This window comes from Ostrea edulis, chromosome 4 (assembly GCF_947568905.1).
Source record: "Ostrea edulis chromosome 4, xbOstEdul1.1, whole genome shotgun sequence".
NCBI lineage: Eukaryota > Metazoa > Mollusca > Bivalvia > Ostreida > Ostreidae > Ostrea > Ostrea edulis.
Window position 1 is genome coordinate 58,095,025 of NC_079167.1, and position 14,284 is coordinate 58,109,308.

The 14,284-nt window shown below is 35.5% G+C and overlaps 1 protein-coding gene across 1 annotated transcript in view; it reads left to right on the top strand.

Moving 5' to 3' along the window:
- Nucleotides 1–8,743: 8,743 nt before the first annotated feature.
- The window catches only part of LOC125668163 (acetylcholinesterase-like), a 28,715-nt gene continuing 23,174 nt past the window's right edge, over nucleotides 8,744–14,284 (top strand). The window contains exons 1-2 of the mRNA XM_048901977.2: nucleotides 8,744–9,641; nucleotides 12,466–12,627. Coding sequence (XP_048757934.2) covers nucleotides 9,429–9,641; nucleotides 12,466–12,627 — 375 coding nt within the window. The 5' untranslated portion in view covers nucleotides 8,744–9,428. The remainder of the gene's footprint in view (nucleotides 9,642–12,465; nucleotides 12,628–14,284) is intronic.

The following is a 14,284-nucleotide window of genomic DNA, read 5'->3' on the forward strand; positions in this document are numbered from 1 at the left end:
TTTTTGCGGTCTCATCCGAGGGGCTACCTCGTTTGTTCGCCTCTTACAACAAGCAAGGGGTATTGAGGACCTATTCTTACCCTGGTCCCCACGGCACTGTTTAACTCTCGATGTGGAAATATACAACCAAACGGAGTATTTTTCAATAGTACACATTTTATTGAGTATAAAATGGGGAAATGAATATCTCTGTGAAATAAAAAGGAAATATCTAGGTCCAATAGTCGAGTGTCTGGGAGGTGCAGAGGACTTGGTCTCGGCTGATATCCAGTGTACTTACGTATGGATATTGCAATTCCTATTCCTTGGGTAGAATCATTTAAAATGTGTTTCTTAGACGGATTAAGAAATAGAAATGATGATGTACGAATATTTCTGTCAATGGCTCATAGAAGAATAAAACGATAGGATCCACAGCTACATAGAGTGAGTGAAGTAATTTTGTTAAATCTAGAGGGTCATTGACTTTATCAAATCAGGGGCGGATCTAGGAAGTGCGGTTACGGGGGGCGCCACTTTATGAGGCAGGGGTTCTGGGGAAGCTCTTGGATTTTACAGATTTTATAGGGCTTGAAATATGTCTCCCATTTAAGTTATTGTACTATTTTCTATCATTTTTCATATGGTGAAATTACTAAAATGACGCAAATTTTAAGGGGTTTTGGAAAAAATTAAGTTCTCCCAATTAAAAAATTCAAGAAATCAAAAGATTTTGTCATTTATTTCCTCGGGAGTGGAAGAAATTATTGCTTCTTTTATCGTTTAGTACATTTTTCTAAACAAGATAGGCCAATACCAAGATTTACCTTAAATTTGAAAATTTTAGGGGGGAGGGCGGCTGCGCCCCCCTTAAATCCGTTACTGCAAATCGTTTGAAGGTTTCCTTTGGGGCAATTCAAACATTTCCCTTGGGGCATAAAAATGTCAATACACGATTTTGGCGGACTTATTCGAGGTGGTTCTGCCTAAAATTCTCGTGTTTTACGCGTAAAATGCATCATAAAACAAATATTTCAAAATCTCATCAAGTAAATCATTTATCTTGATTATCACTTTGTTGTCTTCATCTAATTATTTCTGGATGTCAGACTGGCCATATTTTTATAAACATTCCTAAGATTGTGAGTATATCTATCTGTAAATGAGAACAGTAACCCTGCAATCAATCTATAATGAGACAGTTCGTCTGCTCCCGGATTTTGGAGCTGATCAAGATCTTATTTCAATCAGATGTTTAACTTTGTATATTGTTCTATCCTTACTACTGTGAAATAGGTAAAATACTTTATTTCATGTTAGGGTTAGCATGATCCCCATTGTAGTAAACGGGAAACAGGTTTCCGGGGGGGGGGGGGGGGGGGGGGGGTGTTACGAAAGTTGTATTCTGTTCCATGGTGATTTTTGGATCCAAACACATATAGAAAGTGTTGACTGAAAGGAGGGCTTGTCGGACGGTGTCTTAAAATATGGACAGTTCTTGATGGACCCAACGGTGAACGTCTACCGAAACTCTGGTATGCGAGAATGCCCTAAAATTATTCCTCAGATCAGTTCTTTCTCTCACAGAATGGACAGTTTCTGCGACCTCTTTCATTGTCTTCATTGTCAATATAATGGACAGTCAAACGTAAACAGATCCAAACAAAATATTCTTTATCCACCATACGGTGACGGGTGAGAGATTGGACAGTTCTTGAGAAATATATTTAAACCCTAATTGGATCGTTGGACTAATCATATATTTTTTTTTACCATAGTTCTTGAATTATGGGGAAACATTTCACATGTGTCAGCACACACATACTTGGGAATTGAATAATGAAGTGAGAATACATAAGTAATATCAATATAATATTTAGATAGTTAAATGGAAATTAGATATTTGATAACAAAATTGTATTCTGGAGTCATATGATACTTTTATATCTACATTTATGATGCCTTTATCGCCATCACATTGGAGCTAAGATCCCTTCTTCGTGCTATCATCAATCTCATTTGCCATGTCAATCCCTCATCTGAACAGAAATTAGTCAAATAACTCAGCCATCCCCGCCCAGTATACTATGAGGGTGGGTGTCAATAAAGACTTTCTAATATAATGAAAAATGCATGATTCTTTTTTTAGTTGATTCCTGTATTCATACAGCCATATTGGATGATGTTTAGTGGACTATATATTTGTGTAACAAAGTCAGACTAGTTAGCATAGGTGACCCATTTTTACCCGTGCCCGTCCGTCGGCATGCGTCATTTAATTTCGAATATTTTTTTTTTCAGGAACTGCATGACCAATTTTCAAAACAAAATTGTCATTGCTTTCATTGTAGACAATGAATACATGTTTGTTGCAAACTATGGGATTCATTTTTCACAGTGCAGCACGAGTTACCCCCCCCCCCCCCCCCCCCCCCCCTGAATACAGGAGGTGCACAACACGTTGGGGTCCTCAAGTTATTGCGAATAGATAGAGAATTTACTATTTCTGATTTTGATTAAGTGCCAGTTAAGGAATTTTTGGATAAAATAAGTGTAATTACTGACAAATGATATGACTGTACAAAATTCTTAGTCATTTATTATATTTATGTGTCCAGTATGTGATTTTTCGCAGTCCTCGGCATCCTTACATCAGGTCATGTCAGCAATTCTTCATTATTACTTTTTATCAATTTTTTCTACGACCAAAAAAAACCCCACCACAATAAATATGCCAGAAATTACATATGCAACCAACACATGCAATTATGAACTTGTAATCCTTTCACACTGCGGACAAAATTATGTACGGCACGTGTTACCTATATCGAATCCGTATCGCTAATGTAATTTTTCTGTTGAAATCTGTTTTTTAAGGTATGCGAGTGATTCAATCTGTTGAAAATTAATGTTTGTGTAAATTAACTTAACCAAAAGTACACTCAAAAATCATCAAGCGCGTAGCGCGAGAGAGCCGGGGAGAGAGAGGGTGAATGAGAAGGGAGGCTGCTCTTTCTTCCCGACAATGTACTTTTTCTGTTATCATTACATGCTAAGTTGGTTATTTAAACAAGCAAAGTTTGATCTATAGATGGCCCCTTTTTATGTTACAGTAGAATTATAAAATTTACGGAACCAATCAATCAAATTTCAGAACCCCTTTGAATCTCTTGCCCCAACCACCCCACCCACCCCTTCCTTCCCAACAATTTATGATTTGGATCTTTTGGGTTTTGTTATGTGTTTTTTTTTGCTTGCCAAGAAATTTCAAACAATTGTGAAGTCAGCTTCACTTTATCAATGTTACATACCCGATTATGATTTATATTATCATATGGTTTCGTCGTGCTTTTGTTTCCATGTGTCTGTTATTTATTATTATTTTATTTTACAGATTACTCCTAAAAGTTTTGGTATTAATTGTATCATAACTTGGACAGAATTAAGCATCAGATATCCGATAGGTCTATACCCCCTCCTTTCAATTTAACGAATGTATATTCTAAAAGTGTTCTTCGTAAAATCGAAGAAACTAATCCTTGTTATTATAAGAGATATGACACAACCTGTTAAAATTCAGTCCATAATAAAGATTTTGGTACCGTTGGCTGTACAATACCGTATTTGTTACTCCTATTTTATCTAAAGCTTAGGACCCCATCGGTAAGCACGCCCCCTATTTCCGGTGTAAGGACAGTAACTGCAAAAATGAAGGTCACTTCGATCGAGTTTTTAGTACCGCCTGTCCGTGTAATCATTACCAATATAGAGAGTTGCCAAGATCAAGGGGTGCATTGGCTGGAACAGTAACGAAATGGTTAAAGATATATTTTAGTACTTAAATCTAGTCTCCATTTTCAAAAGATAAATAAAGATATAAACAATAAAATGTCTTTCTTTGTTATTTTATCGGATGATGAAGATAGTAATCAATAATCATTGGAGAAAAAATTGCATAACCCGTTAACGCATTTTATTGTTTAAATAAACAGAAAAACTGTTATATTGTAAACAGTGGCCCGATTTCTTGGGCATTGCCAGGTAGTGTACAACCTTCTTCTTTTTTTTCTTTTCTTTTTTTTTAACATTAGAATGTTTTAACTTTAAAGTTATAATGCGCAAACTTCCCAGAGCAGTCCCGGGTTAGTCCTCAGTCATTTATGAATTTGTTTTATAACATATATGTAGTGATTGATTTTTATGATTATAAAATTGAATTATCAGTCATCGTCTTTATTACTGCATTAGCAAATTATGAAGTGCTAGCTAAATGAGAATCAATTTTCTCCTAATCAGCTCTTACATATAAAGGTATATCTTAGAATAATGACCGCGGTATTTCTTTGATCTTTGCAATAACCTTGGTAGAATAAAATTTTGAAACTCATAAGCCTTCGATCGGAAGTGTGGTTCGAGGGTATTACCATATGGCTCATAAATTAAAAATGTATTACAACTTTAAAAGTACTCTTTACTCCTGAACATCTAGTTTTGGGAGAGGTTGCTTGTGACCTTACATTGTGCTGTAAGTCTGAAGCAAGGCCATTTGACCAAAGGCAGCACGAAATAGTTATTGATATACACATATGTTAGAAACCTAAACTTGGCACAAAGGTCACTGATGATTCAATGAATGGAAGCAATCGATGGATGAGAAAAGTTACAGACAAAAAGAGATTCAAAAGTTCTGGCAGAGGACTGCGGACTCTGAACGCTTTAAACAAGTTTGCTAGAAATGGTGCAAAGAAAACTCTTTTCCGTATTAATTGACTATTCCCATTTTGACATTTGTAGCAAGTATACTTATATATTTCTTTGTACTTTGCCGAGAAACAAAGAAATTATTAGGCATCGCCTTTTTGGGGTTAACTTTATCAGACTGTAGTGTCAATCAGTGCAGCCACCCAGTATGTCAATTTAAATGTTGTTTTCAGCCATTACATCCGATAAATAGAGTTTGCAGTCGAAAAATGAATATTTACGTTTTTATTCACCCCGAGAAACTGTCACACCGTGTTTGGTTTCATATTAGTCAGCTGACCATGAAGCGAAAAATTCAATTTTCATTTTGTTTAGATTTATTCGAAAGATAGAGATCAGAGGTGTCCGTGACTTTTACAAGACACTGTTAAGCTCTATAAATTGTAAATTTATATTTAAAATTTCAAAAAGCAAATTTCCTGGGATATTATAATATATTCAAGTAATTCGTTGGATTTTTTGCATCTTATTTCTTATAATGTAAAAATCTGTCATGATTAATGCATTTACGTAGGTGCTTATTTCATAAAAAATGAAAAAAGAACAAAATAAAGAAAAGAAAGATCTAAAGAAAACTACATTTAAGAAAAGAAGCTAGTTTTTGCAATACAACCTAATTTAGGGTAGGTTTTATTTTAAATAGCAATACTCGTAGTTACTACTAAGTATCGCATCCACGGGCAAACAAGGGAACGGGCGTGAAGTTCGGGCGTGGCTTGAGAAAATGTATCTTATGTGGGTAAAATAAAACTTAACGTAGCCACTGGTATTTCTCGTGGTTGAAGACTCTATATGAAGCTAAAATACAAATTGACAATTAATTTCAAGTTCAAGGACAACACACTTATACGTCAGTTTAAATGTGAATCCATCGTTTATAGTAAAAAGGTAAATAGTTCAAAATCGTTAAATTCATTTCAGATCTGTCGCAAGAATAGACACAATCTTATTTAATTAAATATTCTGAATAAGATAATTTTAGTTTTGTGATACAAAGGAGTTACTTTATTTCGCAAAAAACTTTCTACAAACATTTTTATGGTTACATGGTAATGGGTTTTAACTTTATGAGGCGTCTTCCCCGTCACCATGCTCCAGCCTTAGTCGTTTTATTTTTATTTACGTAGAAGAAAATATCTGAAATTTCTTGTGGAAAAGAATTAAGCCGACCTTGTCAAACTTGCAGGAATAGTACTATGTATAAAAATCTTAGTTCCTGTTTGATTTCAAGGTTGAATATAATGGTTCATGGTCACTGAAAAAAATATATAGCGAAATTCCTAGTGTGCAAGATTTGAGTTACATCTATGATTCAATTGCATCTTGAAACATGTCTTGTATAAATATGTCAAGCGACGATGGTGTGAAGCGTAGCGGAATAATCTGATGATCCATTAGATGATTCCGCTACGCTTCACACCATCGTCGCTAGCCACGGTTACTGTCGCTAGCCACGGTTACTGTCGCTAGCCACGGTTACTGAGCCCGGTAGTACCTACCCTACTTCAAACCGTGGCTGCATGATCAGCGAAACCCTTGATTTTCATGAAATGACCCCCAATTATTTATTTTTTTAACAATCACTGTCACATTGACAGATTTCCGATTTTAATCGCCTCAACTAACACGTGCAGTATTTGTTTACAAGTAATAACGGACAAAAAAGGCTACATATCCCGGTTTACAGAAGCAAGTGGTTACTCTTGTAAATTTTGTGTTAATAAACTTAATCGTAATCTTAAACTGGATGAGGAAATTCGGGGTAAAGTGGATGTGTTGAAATCTGAAATACAAGAGTTTATCGGACAATTATCTAAAGAAAGCGGTGTGGTTACCAATATTATATGGTAAATTTATTACACCAGTGAAGTCAACAAAGAAGCATCCATTACTTACAACAGCTAAAAAGTGTCCAGTTTGTTCTCAATCGGCAATCCTCGGATTATTCCGCTACGTGTACGCAATGACCTCTGAATGATTTTAAAAAAAAATCATGGAAGCTCACCTATTGGTTGACTGATGAACATAAATATTCATGAAGTCGAGAATGTTTTTAATCATACAGCCACGGCATTTGTAGCCTGGTTCCCAAGGCCTTCCGATGTACAAGCACGAAGCATTGGAAGGCCTCGGGAACCAGACTACGCATTTAATGTAGTGTAAACGGAGATAATAGGCGTGGCTTGCGACACAAGCCTTAGGAGTGCGTTCGAGACCGGAGTACGAATTCCTGGCTATATCGAAAGCCGAGTACGCATCACAATAACGGGTTTGATGTGCAAGAACTGACGCGACGCTACCCTTGTAAGTACATCTAGAGTGCGTTCAATAACGCCGTTCTCGTTGTTCTCGTGCCCCGTATCCTGGCTATATCGAAAGCCAAGTACGCATCACAATAACGGGTTTGATGTGCAAGAACTCACGCTACCCCTGTAAGTACATGTAGAGTGCGTTCAATACCGCCGTTCTCGTTGTTTTCGTGCTCCGTTCTTTGAGTCGCGATTGACGAGAACATGCACGTAACGAAAGTGTTCTTGTTCTTTGACCACACTCACGGGCACTGGAAGTTAATGTAAATATATAGTATGTGCATGTATAAAAAAGGAAGGGTAGGACACTCTTTTTGAGGCAAATTCGGGTTTGGGTTATTGTGGGCGTTTTTCAAACAGCCTGACGCGATGAATCGTTCACATATACCTTACTTTCAATATATGTACGGTTTCTTTCCGTTCCAATGCCGTTCATTCGAAGAAAAAGATGTTTTTACACCTCCAAGTGCCTAAGAATTTCGCTGGACTGTCTTACTTCCGGTTTAATCGCACTGAATCGAAAGGTAAGTTCTGATAGGTCAATAATAAATTTGAAGTCTGAATTGACACACGTTATCTAATCCATAAATACATATGTAGAGAAAATAATTCTCAGGATTATTACTTCATGATGGTGTTAGAGGCTAGTGGTTAAGTACATGAGCCATGTTTGTTTTTATAGTTCAAATATTCTTATCATTATTTCACAACCAATAAGAATATGACATAAACTTATAAATGTTTATCACATTGACCAATCAGAACTTACCTTTCGATTCAGTGCGATTAAACCGGAAGTAAGACAGTCCAGCGAAATTCTTAGGCACTAGGAGGTGTAAAAACATCTTTTTCTTCGAATGAACGGCATTGGAACGGAAAGAAACCGTACATATATTGAACGTAAGGTATATGTGAACGATTCATCGCGTCAGGCCTTTTGAAAAACGCCCACAATAACCCAAACCCGAATTTGCCTCAAAAAGAGTGTCCTACCCTTCCTTTTTTATACATGCACATACTATATATTTACATTAACTTCCAGTGCCCGTGACCACACTACCTACATAGTAGGGATAGACAGAAATTTGTACTCGTGCGAAGAACGATGGTCTCAAAGGCACACGTGGTATTGTCGGACAACAAGAACACATTTTCGTCATTCGCGACTCTAAGACAAGGGGTATGGCGGTCTCGAACGCACTCAAGTGTGCGAGAGGACATCCGAGTGTAAAGATGTAAAAGGTCAAGGTTGTAAGAAATATAATAGGTCAAAGTCACTTAAAGGGATAGTTTTAATCTTCCTGTAAACTAGTTTTTGCTGTGTATATTGCATCACGTACTTTAGATTTAAATGCACGTTCAATAATAACACTAGTATATAACTCTAAAATCTTAGTATCTGACACCCAAACTTCGTTCCTAATTGTTTAAAGGTTGATTATAAAAAGTCAAAAGTCATTCTCACTGAAAAATATTTTGTTGATTTTAATAACACTTTTAGGAATATTTTAAACATGAAATATTGTTTTTAAAAAAAAAATCATTATAAGATAATTAAATTTACCTAACGAACAATTTGAGTACGTACAGAAGAAAACGGAGTAATTTAGTGATCTCGATCTCTCTCTCAAAAAGGGGGATGTACCATTAAATAAATAACCCATTATTGAAATTCCATAAAGCTGTTTCAATTGCCCAGTATCATTCGGCGTGCTTACATGCGAGTGATATACGAGAAGTTACGCGATAACTCTTTTTATTCACCTTTAAATTCCAAGGTAGCAAAATTTACACTAAAATTTGCGCTACCCGATATCATTAACCCCTTTACTGGGCTTACGGCTCTTTGACATGATCTGCGGTGGCGTGCTGATCCTTCCCGCTGTTGTTCGTATTATAAATCCTCTTGGCGCTTAGTATAAAAATTCAATGAACACAAATTGATCAAACCAAGAGGAAGGGAAACGCAGATATACGAGATGCCGCTTCAGGGACTAAGGATTTTTTATTTGTGATCATAACACTTTATCCTTCTCAACTTTATACGGTCATATTATAAACGAAAAGTTGTCCAAGGAAAGAAGTTGTGTGTACATTTTATGTTCGTGTTGCAAACTAAGCGCTTTGAAGGACTTCTTGAAAACTTATACACGCCAGCAGACGCGTATATACCGTTGGGTTTTTTTTACGATAAAAGTTTTCATTTCGAGTATGTCATTGGGAAAGGAGAATTATAGTGTGAAGTTTTGAAGAACTGGCGACGTCATCTCTCAGGGAATTACGAATAACAACGGTTGTATCTCACTGATGTTGTTATAACGTTGGGTTTTTTTCTTTCGAGACTTTTCAATTTCCCCTGTGTACAGTTAACCTCAGGAAATGATAGCTTTGTCAAATTTACTAAGGAACATCAATGTTTTTGTTTTCTTTGTTTTGTGCGTTATCAGTGGAACTCGTTTGGAGTATGTGACAAAATCCACAAAATACGGAAAAGTCCGGGGTTTCACGGAGACCGTATATTCAGGAAAACGGATTGAAAAATTTCTTGGAATACCATATGCCTCCCCTCCACTAAACAGTTTACGGTTTGAGGTAAGGCAACAAATATTGTAACGAATATCTCTCCCAGTCTCTCTCTTTCTCTCTCATTTAAACGTTTGTTTTACTTGCTCAAAACCAACGTTGTTACATTTTTTTTAATTCCTCTTTGTTTTATCGTTCAAAATATACCGTGGGTTCAATTCTTTGCTTGAGTAACTTTTTAGACATTGCATTTTGATAATTATGTGAGCTCACGATATCCTCTTGTCCAGCGTTTTGCACCAAACTCAGCAGAGTAATTATAATTTTTACGATAATGGTTCATATAAGTATGTATGAGTAGTCTTTATATTAGTTTGTCCTGTATACACAGAATTACGGAAAAGATATATTAAGAAATAGTACTATCAAAGACCTTCAATGTTTAAATTAATTCAATTGTTTAACACCAAATATTTCAAAGATCTTTATAACCTTTGAAAATATATCTATAATAGCATAATCCTAAGAGAAAGTTGTAATCCATGACTTTAATATTTGTAATTACGTACGTATATATGTTCTCCAGTAAATGTACCACCGCCATGTTTATGTTTATATTGTTTGTAATATTGTACTGATAAGCTGTAAAGCTTAAAGTAATAAAGAACTTGAATTATAACAAATTTGACCAGTCTCTTTTTAAACGCTCAATATCCGTGTGATGAAAGTCCCTTTAATCAGGAAACTAACCTGACTATTGGTTTAAGTTGGTACTTTGCATACCTGTTTATTATAAAAACCTGTTTATTATAAAAACTAGAGTTTCACAAAGTTTGACCAAAAGTCTCCACAAACTGGAAAAAAAACCATTGCATGTTATTCAAAGGTCGATTCTTTTAACGTTTGTTACTCAATAGTTCCTGTCGTATCATACTGAATTGCTATATTAATACCTTTTTTTGTTAACCTATATGTATCAAAATTTGTTTCCGATTTTCAAGTGCAGGGAAAGTGCTGTCACAAAACTACAAAGGAAAATGCATTTCAACCTTCTCACAGCGAGTACCATGTAAGATGGTGCAATTATGTTACACAATGCAATTACAAGTGCGGGTTTGTTACAGATGAAGGATTGCCAATTAGGACAAAACTCATAAGTTATTTAATGTTCTACACAAACGCACTTGAAATAAACAAGAAATATAATTTGAAAAAATAATTCAATTCCATCGATCCTCAGATCAGAACAAAATTTACTAATCATAAAAGTGATGAAAAGTTCACATCCTGGAAGTAAACGGTTTCAGAATTGACAGGATTTGGCAGCTTTTAATGTATTTAAAATGATGTATTAACCGATAAGTTGAAGAAACACTCATATTCAATTGTCAGAGAGTAATTGGCGTATATCCGTTTGCTACATTAACCAAGAAAAAGACGCATTGAATGTTCAGCAACAATTTACTCGTCACCTTGTTAGTGATTAGAAAATTATATATTTCACGCGTGAGAATTTGAACAAGAAACTTATCATTAGCTGATACCAGATATTTACGCGTTCATCAGTTTCAATCAAGAGTAAAATTTTCGATATTAATGGCAGATATCAATTATTCCAGTTGAGTTGTAGGCTTTTCCAGATTTCCTGGATATTTAGTGTGAATTTTGAAAGTAACTTAAATCTTCAAACTTCGCACCATGCTCTAACAGAAAGCAATTACATTGTAAATTTTCGTGGTGTAATTAAATGTTTAGAATATACATATATCAACTCTGGATCCAATAAAGAAAAGATACAGCAACCCAGCTTTTCATATTAGCCATGCGTGTAGTTATGTGGGGGGGGGGGGGGGGGGGGGGCGGAGAAATCAAAGTACAATAATGTAAGTGGAATTAATGAGGTTGTGCAGATAATTTTGATAAGTGATCTTAATTACCTGCATCCCCATTGCACTTCAATTCTGAAGAGAAAAAACTCTGTATGCTATGTGAAATAATCGCACTCTCGCGATCAATTTAGATGATATTGGCAAACATGCCGACTCGTTTGTTTATCTAGGTATATTCCGGTCGTACTTCCTCATTTCTTTTGTAAATATTTCACTTTGATGCTTACATTTTTTTTATAACTGCAATCCATCACAGCTAGAGTTTTTTGTTTTGTTTTGTGTTTTTATTTTAGAATGATGATACCGGAACTGCCTTAGAATCGATAGAATTTCATTGTCAATAAATTCAATATTAACCGAACATTTTATCAAGTTGATGTATTTAACTGCGAATAGAAACAATTATAGTTAATCTTAGCATCGCGGACAGTTTTTTTTTTTGTTTTTTTTTTTATCTTTAAGACATTTGACTCGTAATACTACAGTAAAACTTGATATTTCATATCACCAGGGTTATTTTTATTTTATTTCAATGAAAATAACTAAATCGATAGTTTCACAGCATTGAACAATGTTGAATGAAAGACGACACAATGGAGTGAGCGAATCTGATGAAATTAATTAAAGTGACTTTATGTATTCGTGTATCTTTTTTTTTTTTTTTTTTTTTTTTTTTTTTAAGAGAATCGGAATGCCAGTTTCTGAAGTTTCGTGGAATTGCGTAAATACGCTTACTTTCAAACTTCGACCACTAGAAATTACGTCACTTCATATACTATAATGTACGAAACAGACAAATCTGTGAAACAGGAATATTGACCACAAGAACTATAATTCTGGATTGATTTTAAACTACGCATATTAAATGTCATTCAAATGGTTTTGGGGTTTTTTTCTTCTCATAACTTGACAAATATTGTGCAGTCTTTATTTCAAGAATTGTTGATGTGTTATTGCCATTTGTCACACATTTTTAAAAACATCTGTGATATGTTGATTTCCAGCGCCCAGTGCCACCCGACCCCTGGGATGACGTACTGGATACTCTTGAGATACCCCCTGCCTGTCCCCAGCCTGGAGAGGGTGTAGCCTACATTGAGTCTCATGTACCTGGGTTTAATAGTACTAACGAAGATTGTCTGTATTTAAATATATACTCACCAAAAGTAAGTATATCATGCACATTTACCGTATTTTCATGGTTTTTTTTTTTTAATTCATGTCACCGCTATCTCCTTAGCAAACAGTGGAGTTTTGAGCAAATATTAAATGTCAAGATGAAAGTGTCCACTATGTCAGCGCAGATTTTCACATAAACAGCGGCGGTAATAACGAAGTAGGAGTTTTATTCTATTACACCGAACAAGCTACAGACTAAAGAGTCTAGATACCATTTAATTGCAACACAGAAAGGCGATTCTACTCAATCAGGAGGAAAGTCACAAATGTAAAATCGAAAAGGTTCCATTAATAGTCTCAGTCTCACCAGTGTACATTCCCTATCCAAATGTAACATAAAATGGTGACAATAGTAATATTTTAATCACACACAGTTAGGTGTGGTATCGCCTCCGACTACATTAGAATATTAGTTTTCATTTTTGGATACTAATCGTAATTCATATTACTTATGGTTGGCCCAGTGCGTTGACATTCGAAATATTGATGCTACATTGTATATCAAACTTGCTTTTAAGGAATTCAATGTATAACGAAAGAATTTTGAAGGTGCTGCAGTTGATCCATATTGATATTGCAAAATACTGTCCAGTGGAGTATTTTTTATGGGACAAGTTCAATTCCAAATAAAGAGGTGAAAAATGCCAGGATATTACCGAAACATACAAGGTTAATGCCGGAACATGTAAGGGTAATACCGGATTATGTAAGGGTAATACCGGAACATGTCATGATGAAATTTATAAGGACGATGCATATAAAAATGCAATCTGTGAAAATAGTTACGCTAAGATGCAAACACCAGGGCGCGTAATTGAATAAATATTTAAAATATGTCCTCCACTTTTCCTTGCCCTCAAAGACATGACATAAGTTAAGGCCATGAAATACAAAATGGAAGTTCCAAATCATTTGAATAAAGTCTTTTAAAGTTAAAGTAGCGAATGCTCCTTCACCATGCGCTCGGCATTTGAAGTGAAAGTCGCTGGTCTTTCGGACGAGATCTTAAGAATTGAAGTATCAGAAGGGTTTCTTATATGTTTGATCTCGTAACTCCCCATTTCTTAGCCCATTGCATTTGAGACTAATGAGCAATTTTAGAATACGACACTAACCATCCGCCTTGCACCATGACGACGCGGTGGCCCAGAAATAGGGTTCTTATGTCATGACGAAGGCAGATGTGTGCAGTTTACAATTTTTATCACATTTTTGACTGTGGATTCTCTCGTAATAACTTTTGAAGCGGTTGTAAATGTGCATTCCACATGAATGGTTGGGATTAAGTAAAGGGGGTGGTACTTCATATAAAGTTTGAACGTTGAGGGATTTTGAACGAGGCCAGACTCGTATTTCACAACTAGGTACAACTAATCGTGTGTTTGTGAATTTTTTATTCAAAGATAATGAGCTAACTTTCCTTTAAAAGCTACTGATAGATTCCTGTTACACCCGGCCGTATTTTGTATCTGATTGGAACCGGCCTCTAACGTTTAGACCTTTGACCTCTCAAAACTTCATCGGAATTATTGGGGTATATTTTTATAGCAAAGGAATACCATAAATGCATACGTACATAACACATTGATAGTCTGACCTTCAATTTTGACATTGGACCTCGAATGATACAGGTTAAAAAGTTAT